This window comes from Marmota monax, unplaced genomic scaffold (genome assembly GCF_021218885.2).
Source record: "Marmota monax isolate L192 unplaced genomic scaffold, Marmota_monax_Labrador192_F-V1.1 WCK01_AAM20220418_F8-fsc00099, whole genome shotgun sequence".
In the NCBI taxonomy this organism is placed as follows: Eukaryota; Metazoa; Chordata; class Mammalia; order Rodentia; family Sciuridae; genus Marmota; species Marmota monax.
Genome location: NW_026692126.1, coordinates 421,992 through 443,365, shown reverse-complemented (window position 1 = coordinate 443,365; position 21,374 = coordinate 421,992). Strand labels below are relative to the sequence as shown.

Below are 21,374 nucleotides of genomic sequence, written 5' to 3'. Positions count from 1 at the left end.
AAAGACTGGAAAAAAGGTCCAATATTGAAACTTGTATAATCTCCTGAGCTACAGAAGGCATTGGGTTTTGGGGGTTCTAGGGTTGATGGCCACATGCATTATGGGAGAATGAGGGAAGGAATTGTGTGGTGAATAAAGGTTGTCTTGTTATGCAGATAAAGTCTCTTGGGTAATAAAAGTCATCAGCCATTTTCCTGATACAGATTCTTTACTGATTATAGATTTCCTTTCTAGATGTTTCTTTTACAAAAGGACAGTTTTTAAGAGCTACTCTTATATTTGCATTTTCTCAGAAACACTTCCTCAAAAAGGTTCTTATATTCATTATCTTTTTAATGGGACAACACTTTCTACCAGGTGTTAATGTAAGAAACCCTCACTGTGGTTTAAATTCTTCAAAACTGCCAAGAAGTCATTTTCTGTTCCCATCTCTATGCTGAACTAGCGTGACTGCTGGCTCCCTTCCCCAAAGTCGTGCTTGGAAGAACTATAAAAGGAAAATATTGTGAGAAGTAATGGGTGATGGGGATCTTTTTGAACTGATGGGAGAAGGGAGGACTGTCTTGAAATAAGTGTCAGGCATGGCTGTGTAAGAATACAACTGTAGGGAAAAGGAACTGTTGGAAAACTGCTCCTATTTCTTTCCTGCGTTGTTACCTTGGAGTTACCTTTTTCCACACCTGTGGCAGAGATTCCTAGTTCACTTCCCCTCAAGTACCATGCTTGGTACCCATCTTGTGAGGAGTTGAGAAAAACAAACTGGGAATCAGGTGGTGACAAAGACTTTAGGCAGTCTCTGTCCCTTATCCTTAGGTCTTGGTAAATCTCTATCATCATGTTTCTGTCCTTGGGGAACAAAGAGTGAAACCCTGATCTGAGGAGTGATTTTGTAGATTCTGGTTTGGAGTGGCGCTTTCTACTGGAGCCCTCATTTCTTTCTCCAGCTTACAGGGGCTGATGGGCTGGAGTCTGGATTTCCCCCATATGCTTCACTTGTTAGAGTACCTGATCAGATCTCCCCAGAAAAATACAGTTGAAGGACACAAATACTTTAATCGAAACTATATAGGCTTAATTGGAACAGAAACGTGAGGACAGATTGACCAACAATTTAAAGTTAGCTACTGATAATCATCCTAGAAGAAATGAAGGGAGATGTTAACAATTTGAAATAAGAATTCACAGGGGCTGGGAGAACCAAACAAATAGTAGGCATGAAGAATACAATGGTTATATTATACATGGGAAGCATAACAGAATGGATACAACTGAGACATTAAGAAAATCTTTTATAATAAGGAAAAAGACATAGAAAAAGCAAGGAGAAAAGTAGAGTAAATGTAGAGATGCATCTGATTTAATAGAAGTTTTAGAGAAATAAAAGGGAGGAAATGCTTGAAGAAATAATGGAGTAATTCTCCTTCACAGTTACAAAGACCTGTGCTTGAGATTCTTTAGAATGCTAAAGGTGAGAAATAAGGAAAACTCATTCCTAGGTGAGTCAAATTAAGTCCTAGCTTAATAGTCAAGAAGATCAAAGCAAAAGAAAAATACTAGGATCTCAGAACAGATCACTTACAAGGAAGCAAATAAAAATTTCCTGCAATATCACTAGATGCAAGAAAACAAAAAAAAGAGTTTTCAGAGTATTGAAGCCACCTAGAATTTTATAGCCAAGCACATTTATTTAAATAGGACATGAAGTATGATCATGTGCCAGGCATGATGGCACATAATGCCTGTAAATCCCAGCAACTCTGGAGACTGAGGCAGGAAGATCCTGAGTTAAGAGTCAGCCTCAACAACTCAGCAAGGCCCTGCCTCAAAAAGGGCTGTGAATGTTGCTCAGTGGTTAAGTGCCCTTGGGTGCAAAATCCCATTAAAAAAAAAAAAAAAAACTCAGGCTATGAGGTCTTGTAAACTCTGCCAGCTGTATTAAAGGATCCGGTACATATATTAATGAGCAAATAGATATAAATTTCTGCCCACTTAGAGTTTATGTTCTACATAATATATTAATATGTATAGTATATAGTTTGTAATAAGGATGGTGGAGAAAAATAAAGCAGGAAAGGAGACAGTAATACAGGGGGTTGGGAGTTGCACTTATTAAAAATGGTTGGTTGGGCTGGGGATGTGGCTCAAGCGGTAGCACGCTCGCCTGGCATGCGTGCGGCCCGGGTTCGATCCTCAGCACCACATACAAATAAAGATGTTGTGTCTGCCAAAAACTGAAAAATAAATATTGAAGTTCTCTCTTTCTTAAAAAAAAAAAAAATGGTTGATCACTGGGAGACCTCAGGGACAGACTGATGGACAGACTGACGCTTAAGTGAAGACAAAAGGATAGGAACTAAAGGACAGGGGAAGCCAGAAAACTTTAAAGAGGAGTGATACTATGTGCATGTGTTGTATGTGTGTGTACATTTTTAAAAAATTTAACCTGAGTTTCCTGGCATGCAGTTTCAGGAGTACTTGGAATCTCCAAAGTGATAAATGCCTTTTGTATGCTAATGAGTTTACTGGTGGCTGGCAGCCCCTATGTAGCTATGAGATGGGGGCTGGTCACCAGAAAATCCAAGGTAGGATTACTGTTGGGACTTTCAGCCCTACCCTTCTGTCTTTGGGGGAGGGGAGAAAGGCTGAAGGTTAAATTGATCTTCAGTGGCCCTTGATGCCTATGATACGCAAATCAGTCTATGTAATGAAACCTACATAAAAGCCCAAAAGGACAGATTTTTGATAGCTGAGGTTTTTGAAGGGTTGTTTGCCCAGAAAAGGTCTTGGAATTTTCTTACTCCTTCCCACATACCTTGCCCTGTGCTTCCCATTTGGTGCTCATCGATATCCTTTATAATAAATTAGATGTGGTTTCCATAACAAATTAATTGGTTCTAAGAAGGGGGTTGTGGGAATCCTGATTTGTAGCCATTCAGTTGGAAGTACAGGTAAAACAAGCTGCAGCTTTCAATTAGCATTGGCATTGGGGCGCAGTCTGGGATTGAGCATTCAATCTGTAGCATTGAAGCCAGATTTAAAATTAGGTAGTCAGTGTAGTTAGGTAAATCGAGTCTAATATCTAGTGAAATCTAAATGGAGGCCATGTTGAGAATGAATTCCAGAAAAGTTGAGCAACTCTCCTGGAATGTTAAGGAAGTCCAGGAAAAAGTCCAAGGCCAAAGTCCATCCCAAAGAAATGTTAATGAACAGCAAACTTGAAGATGCTGACTCGGAAGTGCCCACCTGTGTCCCACTTCTCGGGCCTTCCCACCTACATTCCATCACTGAAAGAAACTATAAAATGGAGAGACAACCGCACTTCCATCTTTTGGGTCCCCTTCTTCCTCCTGGAGAAGTCTTTTCTGCTGTCCTTTAATAAACTTCTAATTTCTACTCTGACCTTGCCGCGGCATGCTTCTATGGTGTTATTCTTCAACATTGGGGAAGCAAGGACTCGTCACCGGTCAACAGCGGTAACAGCATCTGACCCTATCTTCAGGTAAAATTAGAGGATACCCAGCTGGGTCTGCTGCAGAATTGGTTGGTTACTGATGGGCCCAAATGCTCTTAATTGGTGACCATAGGTCACAGAAGTCTGTGTGGATTGTTGAGTGAGAGTATATGAGAAACTGAGTTTGTTATTCTCCTGATGCAATTAAGAGAGAGTTGGGTTATATTAATGTAGTAATAACAAGTAGTGAGAAGTGATTAGATTTTGGACATAATCTGAAGTCGCAGCTTAAGAATTTATTTATGGACTGGGTGTGGAGTGAAAGAGGAGTCAAGGGTGGCTTCATGAGTTATTGACCTGAACAACTAGAAGGCTGGAATAGCCATTTACTGAGAGGGGGAAGACTGCAGAACTGGCAGGTTTGAGGAGATCAAGTGATTTTTATATTTGTAGGGTTTGAAGTACAAATTAAAAGCCAGTTTTAAAAGATTTAAGGATTTAAGTTGTGTTTATATCCTGTTTGACTTCCTTTTATAACAAGGGAAGCTAATGGGGCAGAGAGGAATTATAGTTTAGCTTTCTCTGAAGAATAAGGGATTTTGTTAGCTTCAGCCAGTGCATTTGTTTGTTTTTCTAAGTTCCTTTCACTCTTTTCCTCATGTGACTTGTAAGTCACAAATTTCACTAATTGAGTTCCATCTATTTTTAAAAACCTGAAGGTAAACTCAAGCAGTTAATTTAAATATTTATTTTCCTTCTGTATAGTTTTTTTTTTTTTTAAAGAAGTAGAGAGTGAACAATTTTAAATTTTCTTTCAATTCATGCTGCATTTTTCTCTGATGATATATGTCTACCTTGGTTTAACCCATTTTTAGTTTTTTTTTTTTTTTAGTTGCCAGTGAACTTTTTTTATATAGGTGCTGAGAATCGAATCCAGTGCCTCACACGTGGTAGGCAAGTGCCCTACCACTGAGCCACAACCCCAGCCCTTTTAGGTTTGGTGCATTCAGAAGCTTTTTTTTTTTTTGTAGTGCTGGGGATCAAACCCAGGGTTTTGTGCATGGAGGCAAGCACACCACTAACTGAGCTATCCTCAGTCCTCAGAAGCTGATATTGAAAATGTTGACTCTCACTTTATTCAATGAGACATGTTCCAACATGTTGCTGAGATTTTCCTTGAAATGCTTGGAATCTTATCTTGGCATTTCTCCAGCTTTACATCTGTCTTCCAGAGAGGGTCTTCACATCACCAGGAGAAAGGAACTTGATATCCTTTGAGGAAGTAATGATTGTAAATGACTTTCAGCTAAAACAATTTACTCATTTACATCAGTATGGAGGTTGGAGCATGCCCAAACCTGTTTCTTTTTCATGCTTCACCTGAAGACATAGATGGTTTTTAGTCTCAGTTAAACTTTTTAAGTTTTTGCAGGATCTGAACTAGAAAATGATTGGAAGATACGGAGAACCTCAGCATGAGTAAATTACATTCATGTAGAATGCTCTGATAGATATCTGCATTACATGTGTCTTTTAAAAAAAATATTTTTTAGTTATAGGTGGGCACAATATTTTATTATTATTATTATTTTTATTTTTTATGTCGTGCTGAGGATCAAACACAGTGCCTCAGGCATGCTAGGCAAGTGCTCTACCTCTGAGCCACAACCCCAGCCCTACATGTGTCTTTTTATTTACTTTCTTTGACTTTTTTTTTTAGTGCTAAAGACACAGTTTTCTATATATACATTTCCTTTTAGTTTTATCAACAGACTGCAGTTTCTTCAGTCAAAATGACATCATATTCCACCTCTGCCCAGTGTTCAACATCTGATAGTGCTTGCAGGATCTCTCCAGAACGAGTCAATAAGGTGAGTCATTATTGGGCATTCCTGTTTTTCTTTAAATTTTTAGGAAATTGAATTGAAGAACATAAACATAGCTGCATTCACTGATTAGGATTTATACAGAGCAGATTGTACATTATTAAGTGATAAGTGTCTTCCAGAGTTTGTTTAAAAAAAGAAAGTATTTAAAGAAATTTGCTTGTTCCATAGGATTTGAGACCAATATAATTGAAATGTAAATAGCAAATTTATTTCATGTTTACATCAGGTACGACCAAAATTGCCACTTTTGAAGATTTTGCAGGCAGCAGGTGCAGAAGGTGAAATGTTCACTGTTAAAGAGGTAAGACATCAATGAAAATTCTCAGTTTTTAAGAACAGTTGAATAGGAGCATCCAGTAAATAGTTCTGAAATCAGAGATAAGAGTTCTACTCTGAGGTACCAGAGGGAGGTGATTTTTGCTGTTTTGTCTTTAAGACTGTTAAGTTGAACTTCATACTTTCTTTAGAATTCATTTTGAAGTATCTTTTAAATATAAGATTAGCCATGAATTCATTGATCTCAGAGTTAATAAGCAAAACATGGACAGATTTAAGAAAATGACACTATGATTTACAAGATATGCTGCTAAGCAGGAATTTATAGTAGTGTTTCATTATAAATGTGTCAGATACTCTTCTGAGAACTGAGTTATTTTAAACATTTATGCATTTAAATAACTTATTTAGCTTCTGAAGTTGTTTTTTTTTTTTTTTTTTAAGAAACAAAGACAAATTGAATTCCTTAAGTGGAAAAGACCCAATATTAAAATGTTAATCTGTTGGAACTGTTTGCATTTAGAAGGGTAGATATCTGACTTTTCCTAAAGAGAGGAAATAAAATTATGAAGTGTGTTTTTTTTTTCCCTTGAAAAACTCCATATCTGTAGTAATGCTGTGCTCCTGAGCTATAATATGCCTCTCAAAGAAATGAATCTGGAGGCATTTCAGATCTTTATATGTGAATTTGTATCTTTAGAATCCTTATATGTAAGACTCCTGTTACTAAAGTCTGAATTTTTTTAATATCATTAAAGTTGTTATGCTGAATTATGCCATCTTTATTTGTGAAGCAGATTTGCCTATGTTTATATGATAAGCTTTTATGAACCATGACCCTATCTTGATCCTAAAGGGGAATTCTCTGATTTTTTTATTATTAAATCATGTTTCTCAATGTGTACGTTGAGGCAGATGATTTAATGAGAGTATTATATATAAATTCAGAGTGTTTTAGGAGATCCTGTTTATATACTTAGGTTAGTTTATTTTTTCGGAAAGTTGGATGGATATAAAGAACTTCCTCCTATTTCTTCCAGTAGGTGCTTTTCTCCATCTTATTTTCCCATAATAGATTAGATATGAGATCTCAGTTAATCCATTAATACGTATTTGGGGATGTTATTAGGAGCATCATTGCTTCAATATAGTAAGGATTATGTTAGAAAAGTTCTATACAGATATTTAATAATTCCTAAGAAGTTGGAATCTAAAGATAGCTGGGCTGGGGATATAGTTCAGTTGGTAGAGTGCTTGCCTTGCATGCACAAGGCCCTGGGTTCAATCCCCAACACCACATAAAAAAAATAAAAAATAAGAAATAAAGATTTTTTTTAGTTTGTGATCTATGACAACCAATTATTAAGTTAAAAAATTTTTTTTCCAAGTCTTCTACCTTTAGAAAACATTTATTTTCAATAAGTTTCATTAGTTTTATCCTAAAATGCAGACAGGTCCATTGACAAAATGTTCCAACCTGGATGACATAATAAAAGTTACAGGAAATGCTTCATCTGCATTTTAAAATATAATGTTCAGGTTTTGAATCATGAACTTGTTCTTTTCCATTTTGTGAATTCTGTGGGGGAAAAAAACCTCAGACATAAGTATTTATTTGTCAAATACCTAGATTCTATTTTGTGCAGATACATTGCTTATTAGCTTCTTAAACACTGTACATGTGCCAGAAAGAAAAAAGTGAACTCAGCAGAAGCCTAGTTGTTTATATGCCTCTGGGATTTAGGAAATATTTTTATGGTCCAGGCAGATTTAAAGCTTATTGCTTTTAATAATAGAACAGACATTTTCATTTGAACTAGTGAACATTTTTGAGGGGATATTAAGTAGATTCATCACTTTTCTCACTGTTGGATGAGCACATTTCTTTTCTTTTCTTTTTTTTTTTTAAAGAATACAAATCCTAGTTTTTTTTTTTTTTTTTTAAGAGAAAATTTAATATTTATTTTTTAGTTGTCGGCAGACACAACGTCTTTATTTGTTTGTGGTGCTGAGGATCAAACCCAGCACTGCGCACATGCCAGGAGAGCGCGCTCTGCTTGAGCCACATCCCCAGCCCTGGATGAGCACATTTCTGTCTGAGTCTGTTGATGGCCGGAAAGATAATGAGTGGATGTACTTAGTAGTTGGGAACAACTATCCTGTTGTAGGACCCCTTTTATATTGCCAGTGTACAAGCACTGACAATCTTATAAATGTGTTCTCTTTCTCTAGCATACTTCCTTATCTACTTTTTATAATTTTTGTTTTAGGTAGTAGTCCAGCAGATTCTTTCATGTTATTTTATTCCCACGCAGGTAATGCACTATCTAGGCCAGTATATAATGGTGAAGCAGCTTTATGATCAACAGGAGCAGCATATGGTTTATTGTGGTGGAGATCTTTTGGGAGAACTACTGGGACGTCAGAGCTTCTCCGTGAAAGATCCAAGGTAGAAAGAGTTAGGGATTTGTATCTTTTTGAGTGCTTATTAATCTTCTTGGGTTATTGATGATTAATTCGTTTACTCAACAGATATTTAGGGGTTGGCATACGTTTGCTAGGCACTGGGAATATAGTAGTGAGCAACACAGTCTTGATTTTTAGAGCTTTAAGAATAAATGGTCTTTCCCATTTTAATCAAATAATCACACTAATATGTGGTAAAATTGCATTACAGAAACGCTACAGAAAAGAAGTACATAAAGTTAGGAGTGGGTGGAATTTTAGAATATTAGTGTTTCCATGAGGAAGTGAAATTTAAGCTGAGAACTAAACAACACAGAGGGGATAGTTGAAGGAGAGCTTCAGATTGGATATCATGCAGGTAGGAGATAGTTTGATGTAGCTAGTTTAGGATTTTGTGAAGTAATTATTAGAAATAGGAGGAAAGATCAAAGATGAAAAATAGGAGCAGATAAAAAGTAGAATTGCAGGACAATTTGAGGTTGATGGTGAGCCTAGGCAGAATCATAGTAGAGATAAGATGATCTTTGTGTGACTTTCTCCTCTTGCATGGGGTGTATTGCATTAGGTCAAGCTGGTCAGTCATTGAGAAACCATTGTTCACTTTTCTTTGTAGCTTAGTAAAGACTACTTTCTTCTAGCTCATTTTCTTAAGTTAGTAAGACTTTTCTCCACCTTTGCCCCTCAATTAAAATGAAGGAAATATCCCAACTTGGGTAACTGTTAGCTAATGACATAAAATGTAAGCAAGTGTTTTTTGTTTGTGTTTTGTTTTTGTCTTTTAAGCCAGGGTCACTTTACCACTAAGCTACATCCCCAGTCTTTATAATTTTTTATTTCGAGACAGGGTCTTGCTTAGGGCTTTGCTAAGTTGCTGAGGCTGGCCTTAGACTTGTAATCCTCCTGCCTCAACCTCAGGTATGCGCCACTGTAACTAGAAACTAATCATTTTTTTTTAAACCAAAAACTAATCAGTTTTTTGGTACTGGGGTGGGGATTGAATCCAGGGGCACTTAACCACTGAGCCACATCCCCAGCCCCCCCCCCCCCTTTTTTTTTTTCAAATTTAGAGACAGGGTCTTACTGAATTGCTTACATTCTTGCCAAAATTGCTGAGGCTGGCTTTGAACTTGGAATCTTCCTGCCTCAGCCTCCTGAGTAGCTGGGATTACAGGTGTGGGCCAGAGTGCCCAGCCCTAATCAGTTTTTTAATGGGGGCAAAGTAGTCACAAGAACCTGGACATTTATATCTTAACATTTAATATAGCTTATTTATTTATTTATTAAAAATATATTTAGTTGTAGATGAATGCAATACCTTTATTTTTATGTGATGCTGAGGCTCAAACCCAGTGCCTGACACATGCTAGGCAAGTGCTCTAACCACACCTGCAACCCCAGACCTTAAGAGTGATTTTTTTTTTTTTTAAATCAGTTCTGGGAAAAGGATTCTCTTTCTCTATACTTAATAGGGAAAGTTGGGGGATGACATATCAGAGATACATGTGTTATATAATGGAAAACCACTGAAATGGTTTTTTTTTTTTTTTTAGTTTTAGATGGACACAGTACCTTTACTTATTTATTTATTTTTAATGTGGTGCTGAGGATTGAACCCATTGCCTCATATATTCAAGGCAAGCACTCTGCCACTGAGCCACAGTCCCAGCCCATGACCAGTATCTTAACAGTGGCATTTAGAGTTATTAATTTTTTTATTTTATCTCTTTTACAGCCCTCTCTATGATATGCTAAGAAAGAATCTTGTCACTTTAACCACTGCTGCTACAGGTATGTCACATATTTCTTCAGTCTATATTACAGCTTTGAGTTCAAAGGGGCAAATTATGGGAAAGCAAGAGGATGGAAATAGAAATGGAATGCAGTCTTTTGTATGACTGGGGATACTGTCTGTCTTACAGAATGTTATTACTATATTATTTAACTTTTCACTGTGAAAAATTTCAAACATACTGAGAATTAGGCAGATGCCTACATAGACTTGGCAGTTATTAACATTTTGTCATGCGTGCTACATTTAGACATAACTTAAACATTTCTAACAGATAAGGACATTTTTCATTCAAACATACATCCATCATTATTATACCCAACAAAATTAATAATTATTCCATAATCCTATTTCATATGCTAGTTACTGTTTTATTTTCACCATTATCTCAAAATTTTACAGTTTTAAAATTTAATTTTATTTTCACTAGGGATCAAACCCACGGCCTCACAGCCCTGCTAGGCAACCACTCTACCATTGAGCTATATCCCTAGCACTTATCTTTTATTTTTGGCTTGTTCAAATCAGGATTCAAACAAAGTCCACACATTGCATTTGGTTGATACATCTCATATTTCTTTAATCCGTAAAACTTAATCCTCCTTTTTTGTGTGTTTGGTTTGATTTTAATTAATACCTTTATTTAATCACAACTTTTTAAAAAATTTACATTTTCATGAGATACAATTATACATAATTGTATTTGTGGTGTATAATATATTTTGTCACATGTATACAATATGCAATGATCAAATCAGTACATATCACCTCAAACATTTATCATTTCTTTGTGTTGGAAGTATTAAAAAATCCTCTCTTCTATTTTTGAAATACATAATAAATTATTAACTATAGACACTCTACTGTGGTATAGAACACTTGTTTTGTTTCCATGTCATTGATTTATTAAAGAAATGGATCATTTATCCTGTAGAATTTCCTATACTCAGGAGTTGGAGATTGTATCCTTGTGATTGTTTAACTTGTTTCTTCAGCCTTTCTATTTTTCCTACGCTATTAGTGCTTGAATACATTCAAGTTTAAGTTTTTTGTCAAGAGTTCTTCCTAGGTGGTGCTTTTGTACTGTCGTCTGATTACATCAGTCATGTAAGGTCTGTGGGCTTAGGTGTTGTCAATCTGATCCATTTATTATAAAGGTCCCATAAAACCATTCACCTAATGATTTGAGTAATCTGTTTTCTGAATGCCAGTTTGTCTAAGTCTTTGCTTGATTCTAGACCTTTTAAATACAGTCCTTTGAATTTATTAGGTATGTTCAGGAAATTGGCCTTGGAATCTGAAGACTCCAAAGTAGTGGTATGATAGACATGGGTGAATAAACTGGATACAGCTGAAATGTAACACTGTCATTTCCAAATAATGACAATTCCTCCCCTCCACTCCTATATGAAGCCATTTTGTGAGTTTAAATTAGATTGTAGGTAGCATTGTTCTTTGAAGAAAGCTCAAAATAATCTCTTTAAATTGGCTATGTTTGCTAAAGTAAATAGATCGGAAAGAATCAATTTCTAATATTGATTTATGCTTTAAAGTTAGGAAAAGAGGTTTTGCTCTCATTGCAACATGATTTTGAACTTATATTGACTTTTGAAGCCTGTTTGTTTCATTGAGCCATTTTTGCTCACTTCACCCATTTAGAGATGTAGCTCTAAGTTTCTAAGAAGTCTTGCAAGTGATGGCAACTTTATTGAATATCAGCGATTTGTGAAATCATACGGCTTTCTTGTCATAGTCATTAATGGCTGGAAGTATATAGAAAAACTTTTTAAATTGCTGATCTACTTTTTTAGTAATTTTTTTTTTCTCATTGATCTAAGTCTGAAATATGGAGTGAGTATAATTTCACCTTTTCTCCCCTCTCAATTTTTTTTTGGTACTTTCTCTGCAGAATTTAATATGTCATATATCATAAAGAACATTTCTATAACAAACACTTCAATTTATGTAACAACCCTGTGAGGAGGGTCTAGAATTAAAGAAACAGGTTTTTTTTTGTGTGTGTGCCTGTGTAGAATGAGTGATTTGCTCAATATTAGACATTACTGGTAAATAATAGAGCAGAGATTTCTGACACGCCAGTTCTTTCTCTGCCCATTATACCACATATTGATGTCTCTTTAACCCTTGCCTCTAACAATTTGACCCTCCACCCATTTTTTTTGGACACATTTTTTCCCCCTGAACATTAATTTAAAACACTTTTATTCGTTATTTAACTTGTCATTTTGAAAAAATTTCAGACTTTAACATTTGCAAAAGTATGATACAGAGTTGTCATATACTCCCAGATTGTCTAACATTGTCTATAAAACCATCATGCAATAATAAAAACCTGGAAATTGCACATCATTTTTTTTTTTAAGTTGTAGATGGACACAGTACCTTTATTTTTTTTAATGTGGTGCTGAGGATCGAACCCAGTGCCTCACATGTGCGAGGCAAGCACTACCACTGAGCTACAACCTCACCCCCCCCCCCCCATTTTGATTGATTATCTTCTCTGATTAGCTCTTGCATTCGTGCTCCTCATTGGCCGTCTCCATTAATTTTCATAAATTGAATTGCATGTGTTTTACTTGAAAAGACAAATCAGAATGCTTGTCATATAACTATTTTACACCTTTGCAAGTGGGTTAGGTTAGACCTTTATTTTTTTAAAATTATTATTATTTTTGGGGTTGTCAATGGATTTTATTTATTTATATGCAGTGCTGAGACTCGAACCAGTGTCTCACACATGCTAGGCAAGTGCGCTACTACTGAGCCACAACCCCAGCCCTAGACCTTTATTTTGAAGATGCCACTTTTTAAAGCAAATTTTTTTATTTTTTTTTTTTTTACTTGTTGGTGGACCTTTATTTTGTTTATTTGTATATGTGAATCTAACCTAGTGCCTCTCAAATGCTAGGCAAGTGCTCTGTCACTGAACTACAACCCCAACCCTGTGAAGGTGGTTCTTTTTAAATCATTTAAGTTTCCCCGAGTATTCTAACACAATGAAATAGATATGACAAACTGTGTGTGTGTATGATTTATTTTTGTAATACTGGGGATTGAAAACTTTATTTATTTTAAAATTTCTTTTTACACGTGACTTTCCTAGATTTTTTTGTTTGGTTTTTTGCTTCTAGTGTTTTAGCCTAAGTGACAGTAATATAATTGCTTTGTAGGAACTGTTTCGCCTGCGTTGTATATGTTAGTCAAACTGCTTGGAGGGCCACTGTAGTCAGAACTTTTAGTATCATCACTTAGCTTATATAAAAACACTTCTAGGAATAATGTTCTTTATATTACAGTTTTGAAGATGTTTGCATTGCACGAAACAACTGAATTGTCAGACCAGTTGTAGAATCTGGATTTTTTTTTTCCTCTGGCAGTCTTGATTAGATGAGGATGATATTTTCTGTAAATATCTTATCTCTGGACCTGGTAATGGCTGATAAAATCTATTGATTTATTTGGATGCATTTCCATTAGCTGTAGCTTCATATAATGAATGAATCGGGTTACTAAATTTTCTTTTCTGTAGCCAAGGTTTTATCATCTGTTCTGCTTGAAAAATATTTAAGTCTTTGGAATATATTTCTCTCTTAGGCTAATGCAATATCTAAGAATTTCTCTCATCTAGGATAATCTTTTATTTTTCTTTTCTTTCTTTTTCTTTTTTTTTTTTTTTTGTTAGTAGCCTTGAGAAAAATTTTGTCTGCTTCATCTCCTTTCTTAGGAAATGTTTGTAATAATTTGGGAAAATTAAGTTTTTGTTTAAAAAAATCCAATATATATTCAGGTAATAGAAACTTAAATTATAAATCATCACTGACACTTAGAATATCAGTTTGCTTGAAGATGCTATTGTTTTAAAAGCAAGTGGGAGAAAGTCTACGTTTTCAGATTTTATAATCTGACTCTTAAAAAAACCAAATTAAATTAAAAAAAACATTTTTTGTTGCTGTTTGAAGTTAGGCAAATTAGGTAGTAAAGGAAGAGATGATAAAAATACTCTTATTTCTTGATTGGGGCTACTTTTCATATAAAAAATTGAAAGCTTGTCATTTTTAGTAATTTTTCACTTCTCCCCAGATATATTTTGGTATTATTTTGAATGTGGCCTATCTTGGTCTTTGTTATTTTTATTTTTCAGTACTGGGGATTAAACCCAGGGCCTCATGCATGCTAGGCCAGTACTCTACCACTGAACTATAGTTTATTGTTTTACACATTTTATTTTGAAGTGAGGTCTCAGGAAGTTGCCTAAGCTGGCCTCAAACTTGCAGTTCTCTTGCCTCAGCCTTGCAAGTAGCTGGGATTATAGACCTGTACCACCATGCCAGGCTGGTCTTTGTCATTTTTTTTATTAGTGCTGGTTATTTCTTTCAAATGAGAGCCTTGTCCAGCCAGAACAGTGAAGTATATCTGTAGGGCTCAAATCTGGCTTTAGTGTTGTTTGCTGAGGTCCTTTTTGTGTGGAAAGAATGGTTATTACCAGGGAAGGTTTTCCTTTTGTTTTACTTGCTATCCAGATGCTGCTCAGACTCTCGCTCTCGCACAGGATCACAGTTTGGATATTCCAAGTCAAGACCAACCGAAGGTAAAATCACCACACGGTGACTTCTTTTGTTGTACAGAGTGGCCCCTTCTCTGTACCTGTGGATCTTGGACTCCCAAGGCCTTTCCTCAAATGTGGTAAGAATTTAATAAGAAAGGTCCTTGGGAGTTCACAGACCAGGGACAGAGTGAACCTTCTCTGTTCTGCCCATAACAGAGTTCCAGTCTCTGAATCTTTCTTTGGGATGTAGCACTTCTGATCTTCAGTTCTTCCAGTTGCGTTGTCTTTGGGTTTGTGTGTGCCTGTGCGTTTGTGAAGGATTGTATATGTATTTGTGTATATAGGTGTTTGAGAAAACTGCTTTATTAAAAATTTTAACAGGGTTGTTGCAATTAAGTTCATGTTAGGCCATTTCCTAAAGTTTCCTCAAACCTGGGGAAGTTTTAAAATCATTGGTAAATGGTGAGAGTTTCATATTCTGTCTGAAATATGCCTAATTTTGTGGTAGGCCTAGTGGCTTTTTTTTTAGTTGTAGTTGGACACAATACCTTTATTTATTTATTTTTATGTGTTGCTGAGGATCGAACCCAGGGCCTCGCATGTGCTAGGCGAGCACTCTATCTCTGAGCCACAACCCCAGCCCCTAGGCTAGCAGCTTTATACAGATCATATACTCTTAGTGTACAGGTAAATACTCTTAAAAAACAGTTTTGACCTTTTTGTAGAGGTCATTGTCCCCCACTCCCAGGTTTGGGATTCTCGTATCTTTGCTCATAATGGGTTGAAGAGAGGTGTTGTGTTGCTTTACTGGATGACTGTTGTGAATTGTAGAGATCTTGTGCATAACCCATTGTGTTGCACACACTGGTGAGCCAGAATGGAACTGCTACATCCCCTGGTCTCAGTCATTTCTACTATACTGATAGACATCTTTCCCTTCTTTCAGCAAAGTGCAGAGGAAAGTTCTAATTCCAGGAAAAGAATTGAAGAGGGTGATATTCCCGCACTGCCTACCTCAGAGCATAAATGCAGAAATTCTAGAGAAGGTAAGTTTTGGATTAAGACTTCCTTCTCCTGTTCGCACCCCCTCCACACACACTTTTTTTTTTGTGGAGGGGTAATTATTTTTTAGAAAAGGTATCTGGATATCTTAAGCACTAGCTGTAATTAGGACCATCATAGAAACTTGAAGATAAGAGAACTCAAAAAAGTAATTCATGTGAACTAGGAGGGGCATATGTCATATTTTTCATTCTTTTCTAAAAATCCTTTTCAACCATTGTTAACTTTAAAGGTGATCTAGTGCTCTTTTAGCAACCTGGGATTACTGCAGTAGTGTAAGATCTTCTGTTAGATAGGATGCCTTAGAGAAGATTAGAAAATAGCTGATTATTGATTGGTTTGCTACTGATGAATTTTTTTGCATACATAAATTCATCTGCCTTGGTAGCTCCTATATATAAAACAGTAAGTAAAATAAAAGAATAACAAAATAAAAGAACCATTAATTCAAGACACAATATGAAGTTTGTGATGGAAATTTGGGAATAAATAGTTTAGGATTTTAAGAGAGATCTATAGATAGGGTGAGGGTTTTTTTTTTTTTTTTTAAATGGTATTAGGAATCAAGCCCTGGGCTGCTTCATACTTGAAAGGCAAGCATTCTTACCACTGGAGCTAAACCCCAACCCATGGACGGAATTTTTAATGGGAAGATTTCCATTTCCTTAACAGTAATAGAGCTTGAATAGATAAGGATACTTATGACTTCATCTCAGAAATTTGACTTCTGATCATTTAATCAATGAATAAATAGAAAGATGCCACCCATATGCCTATGATAAGCAGGTTGACTTATTTTGTAAGTAGATAAAGGATCAAGAGACAAATTTTTTGCAGAAATTCTTACACCCCTATAGAGCTCAGCACGTTTAATAAGCACTTCTGATTGCCTTTGGCAGGCCTAGTGTATAAGGTAGGTAGAAAAGAGTCTGAAAGTAGGCAAAGAGTGAATTAGAACAAAATCCTAGAGTATGGGAAAGAATTTCATGTGATAGCAGCAGATTTACAGTAATAATTGCCTTGAGTGTAGTTCACATGTACAATACAAGATCTTTTATGTGAAATAAATGGGCCTTAATACTTGTGGTGTTTCTGAATGCTTAATTCTAGTAAGAGTCTACCAATCCAGAAAGGACTTAATGTATGTGTATATTTGACAACTAGAGTTCACTGTTAATAAATGGTTGTTATCTACAAAAGCATATGAATTATTGAGAACTGTCTCAAAGTGTGTGATAACAGTATGACTGCTTTAACTACCCTGTGATTGCCCATTTTGATCTCATGGTTAGGCCACTGTGTTGTCAATGATTTTGCAGTCCTGTAGATTGAGCCATTACCAGGCACCGTGGACTAGAGCAAGTCATTGTTTAGTTATTACAGTGATGTGAATGTTTAAAATGCCAGTATGTGGTGGTTTAGAAATCTTTTTAGAATGATACCATTGTTCAAATAGTTTTTGAGATTTAGATTCCTTCATAAATGATCATCTACTTCTATTATCATTACTAGCTAATAAAGCCTAAACAGGAAGCAATTTGGGTTCTGCCACTAAGACAAATAATTGATTTCTGGTTCTAATTAAGAATAGGAATTTCTTTTTACCTATCTTATAAAGAGATTGTTAGTATTATGAGGAGACTGTGAGTTCTTAAATGTTGTATACATAGTTATTCTTTCTATTTAATTTCTATAGATGAAGACTTGATAAATTTAAGCCAAGATGAGACATCTAGGTTGGACCTTGGGTTTGAGGAGTGGGATGTAGCTGGCCTGCCTTGGTGGTTTTTAGGAAACTTGAGAAACAACTATACACCTAGAAGTAATGGCTCAACTGATTTACAGACAAATCAGGTAAATTTCATGTTTGAAAGGGAACTTATTTTTTTTTTTAAAGAGTAACATTCTTGGTTACTCTTGACCATAAGTTGCATTGTCTTAAGAATTCTTTTTTTTCCTTTGACTTTAAATACTGTCTATATGTATATGATGCCCACATTTATATCTCTAGCCCTGACCTCTCCCCTAAATGCCCAACTTTCATATTGCACTCTTTATTTAACATCTTCCCCTTTGGATCTGATATGTAAATGAAATCTTGATTTTTTAGTTTTATTGAACTTTCCAAGCCTTCCCTTTTTCATAAATCTACTACTACCCAATTATTCCTGCCAAACACAAGGACATACTGATTTTCTCTGTCATAGACCACATTCATAGTTATTAACTCTTTATCCAAAACATATACAGAACCTCACTAACCACTTTTTACTGTCCCACTGTCATAAATTAATTCAAGTCATCATTCTTTCTCACACAGATATGGTAGCCACCTCACACCACAAATGTTGTTATTCTTGTTCGTCTAATAGATAATTTTTTCTCGAGTAAATTTTTGTGCCAGTGATTGAACCCAGGAGTACTCTACCACTGAACTACATTTCCAGTCCTTTTTTTTTTAAATTAAAATTTTGTTGTTGTTGTTGTAGATGGACACAATACCTTTATTTTATTTTTATTTGGTGCTGGGCATCAAATGCAGTGCCTCACATATGCTAGGCAAGTGCTCTACCACTGAGCCACAACCTTGGCCCCCAGACCTTTTTATTTTATGTTGAAACAGGATCTTGCTAAGTTGTGGAGGCTGACCTTGAACTTCTTATCCATGTCTCAGCCTCCCAAGTCACTGGGATTACAGGTGTGAACCACTGTACCCCACTCAAAGAGTAAATTTTTTAAAGGATAAGTTACACGTATAATTGCGTGTATAATTCTTCAGTGGCTTCAGGAAGCAAGTAGAATAAATTCTAGGATCCTTTCCATAGCCGTAACTGAACTGTCTGGCTTTCCTCATCTGTCATTCTTTGTGTACATTCCAGATATACCAGGCTTCTTTCTGACCCTGTAGCCCAAAATTCCTTCCTCCCTCAGGCAACATAAATTTATTTTTTTCCTCTTTCTGAACTGTCTTCCCCCAAATTCTTTCATTGCCTTCTCATGATTTAGGACTTACCGCAAATGGAATTTCCTTATAATTATCCCTGGTCACCAAGGCTGTCATGTTGAACATTTCCACTGGGATACATTTACCTTTTTTTTTTTTTTTTGTAGTTGTACAGTTTTAAGTGGTTGCCCTGCCAAACCATCCCTAATTGTCTCCTTCTCAAGATCTGGTTCCTTAGCTTAGTTTATATTCTCCATTGCATCTTATATATGCAATTATTATCCAATTCAGTATCTTACATATGTATTTAATTATCTGTTTACTCTCACTAAGATGTAATATTCACCGCTCTGTTCCCTTACTTAGCACATAGAACAGTGTCTGGTACGTAACAGGCGTTTATTGAGTAGTTTTTGAATAAATGAATGGACATATAGCAAGGGCAATGTAATAGGTTTTAGGTTACCATTAGTATTTCTTCAGGAAGCAGTCATTGTCTATTAAAGGAAAGAATATGTCAGAATTAATGGAATGATTTTACAAATCCCAGAGGCCACTTGTAGAAACAAGTGTCAATGAATTCTATTAAGTTAAGTAACTTTGGGTCCTTAATCCTTAAACTCTTTGGTACTATTTATTGAATATTATACCTGGTTTACTATTAAAGTAGAAAATTCCTTGCCATATACACTTCTATCCATGAATTTGTTTATCCACAGTAGGTGTCAGCTAGATATGTGTTGAATATATACACTTCTGTTGAGGAAAGGTGAGATGTTCTCTGGAGATGTAATGTGAAGATACAAAGTTTTTGGTTCATTTCTATTCAACATTTTCTGATAAACACTGATTATAGAAGTTCATGTTTGTTTTTCTCTATTAGGATATAGGTACTGCCATTGTTTCAGATACTACAGATGATTTGTGGTTTTTAAATGAGTCAGTTTCAGAGCAGTTAGGTGTTGGAATAAAAGTTGAAGCTGCTGATACTGAACAAGCAAGTGAAGAAGTAGGGAAAGTGAGTGACAAAAAGGTACGTTCTGGAAAAATTTAATGTTCATTGTTTTTATGTGTTCATAGCATGATCTCTTTAGGTTGCTGTTATCTGTTTGTACAACAAATTTCTCACACACTTGTCCCTTTTTAGTTTTTAATGTTTCCCTATATCCAATTTTAAGGTTCATAATAAGTTATTCCAGAAGTTAAGATAAAGTTTCATGGTGAAGCCCCTACCTAATTAGAAGCAATAAGCTATTCTTTATCCTGTTGCTTATCTAGTTTCTCCTCTAGAAATTCTCCTTTGTCCATCTTTAAGTATATCTATAAAGCACCAATTTAGAAAAGGAAGGAAAGGAAGATAAGTAGAGTAGAGGAAGAATAGGGGGAGGGGGCAATCAAGAGAAGGGGCGGGCATTGGGGATTAAAATGAAGTAAATTAAATTCCATGATGTATGATTTTTATCAATGAACCCAACTATTACGTATAGCCGTAATGCACTAAAGGAAAAGAAATCCTGCTGTGCTAACAATTCAAGCTTCTAAATTGTCTCAGTATTTGCTCCTGTAGGAGAAGAAATACTGGTATCTTAGAAATATTCATAGCTTTCATGATCATTTTATAACTAAATGGTAAGATAGAGAATTTTTTATACCTATTTTAGAGTTAAAATGGGAGAAGAGAGGAGTGTTATAAATGGTGTGAACACACTAAAATGAAGTGACACTGGCAGCATAAGTCTCAAAAGAAATTGGGCAGCAGATCTAGTGGTCAGCCTACAGAAGATTTTCATTAGACATCCATTAAATAAATATGTGGGAGGAGAGGCTTATGTAGAGGTTCATAGTTGTTTTCCTAATTGTTTTTGTTCTATTTACTGGACCACAAAGCTATCTACTTGGGTTTTAAGTAGATATTCCCCATATTTCTTAACTTTTTGTTTCCTGTTTTTTTTTTTTTTTTTTGGCAAGGCAACCAGAATATCGCATAACCAGTTTTTAGTCTTGTTTATTTTGGTTCTGTTTTGGTACTGGGAATTGAACCAGGGTTGCTTTACCACTGAACTATGTTCCCAATCCTTCCTTCCTATCTATGTATCTACTTACTTAGAGGCAGGGTCTTCCTAAGTGGCTGAGGCTGGCATGAAATTGTGATCTTCCTGCCTCCGCCTCCCTTGTTGCTAGGATTACAGGCGTGTACCACCATGCTCAGCTTAATTTTATTCTTCAGTGTGAAGAATAAAATTTTAAATGGCTTTGTTTTCATTCTTCGAGTCTTCCTAGATTCCCAAGATCGATTTCTATTTTTAGTATTTTGTAACTGTTTTACTCTTGATGTTATTTATTTTCTGTAGTTGTAAATTTGGACACCTCCCTTCTAAATGTAGAAGATATTTGGTAACCCTTCTGAGGGCCTTTTCAATCATTTGCTGCTAAAATGTCAGCTGGGTGTGTGCTGAACCATGTTTTTGGTCTTATTTAAGCTAGCTCCCTTTTAAAAGTGCTAGTGATGGAGGCAGAATGTAGTTTTAAATTGAAGCTATTTTGTCTTGCTTTCAGGTAATAGCCTTACCTATAAGAGATAACCCTTATTAATGATATGTCTTTGCCTTCACAGGTGATTGAAGTGGGGAAAAATGATGACCTTGAGGACTCTAGGTCCTTAAGTGATGATACTGATATAGAAGTTACCTCTGAGGTATGAATGTCCAGTAAAAGCTGTTTTGTACTGGCCACATCTTTAATCCCAGCAGTACACTGTGTTGAAGGAACACCTTCCCCTGCCCTTAACTAGCCACCATTCTTTGTTGCTAAGAGATACCAGATTTTTTTATGTGTGTCCCTGCCCCCACCCTTCCGAAGTACCAGGGATTGAATCCAGGGGTGCTTTATCTCTGAACTATATCTTCAGCGGTTTTTATTTGGAGGCAAGG

General features: G+C 35.8%; 1 protein-coding gene across 6 annotated transcripts in view; it reads left to right on the top strand.

Moving 5' to 3' along the window:
* The window catches only part of Mdm4 (MDM4 regulator of p53), a 34,433-nt gene that overhangs the window by 3,665 nt on the left and 9,394 nt on the right, over window positions 1–21,374 (top strand). For 2 of the 6 annotated variants that reach the window (XM_046463079.2, XM_058585605.1), the window contains exons 2-10: window positions 5,212–5,322; window positions 5,567–5,641; window positions 7,932–8,065; window positions 9,815–9,870; window positions 14,413–14,480; window positions 15,385–15,484; window positions 17,197–17,354; window positions 19,328–19,477; window positions 21,059–21,139. In XM_046463079.2, the coding sequence (XP_046319035.1) occupies window positions 5,245–5,322; window positions 5,567–5,641; window positions 7,932–8,065; window positions 9,815–9,870; window positions 14,413–14,480; window positions 15,385–15,484; window positions 17,197–17,354; window positions 19,328–19,477; window positions 21,059–21,139 (900 nt within the window). In that variant the 5' untranslated portion in view covers window positions 5,212–5,244. Of the gene's footprint in view, window positions 1–2,125; window positions 3,500–5,211; window positions 5,323–5,566; window positions 5,642–7,931; window positions 8,066–9,814; window positions 9,871–14,412; window positions 14,481–15,384; window positions 15,485–17,196; window positions 17,355–19,327; window positions 19,478–21,058; window positions 21,140–21,374 lie in introns of those variants that run through there. The other 4 variants (XM_058585606.1, XM_046463088.2, XR_006855861.2 and 1 more) reach the window with 4 other exon arrangements.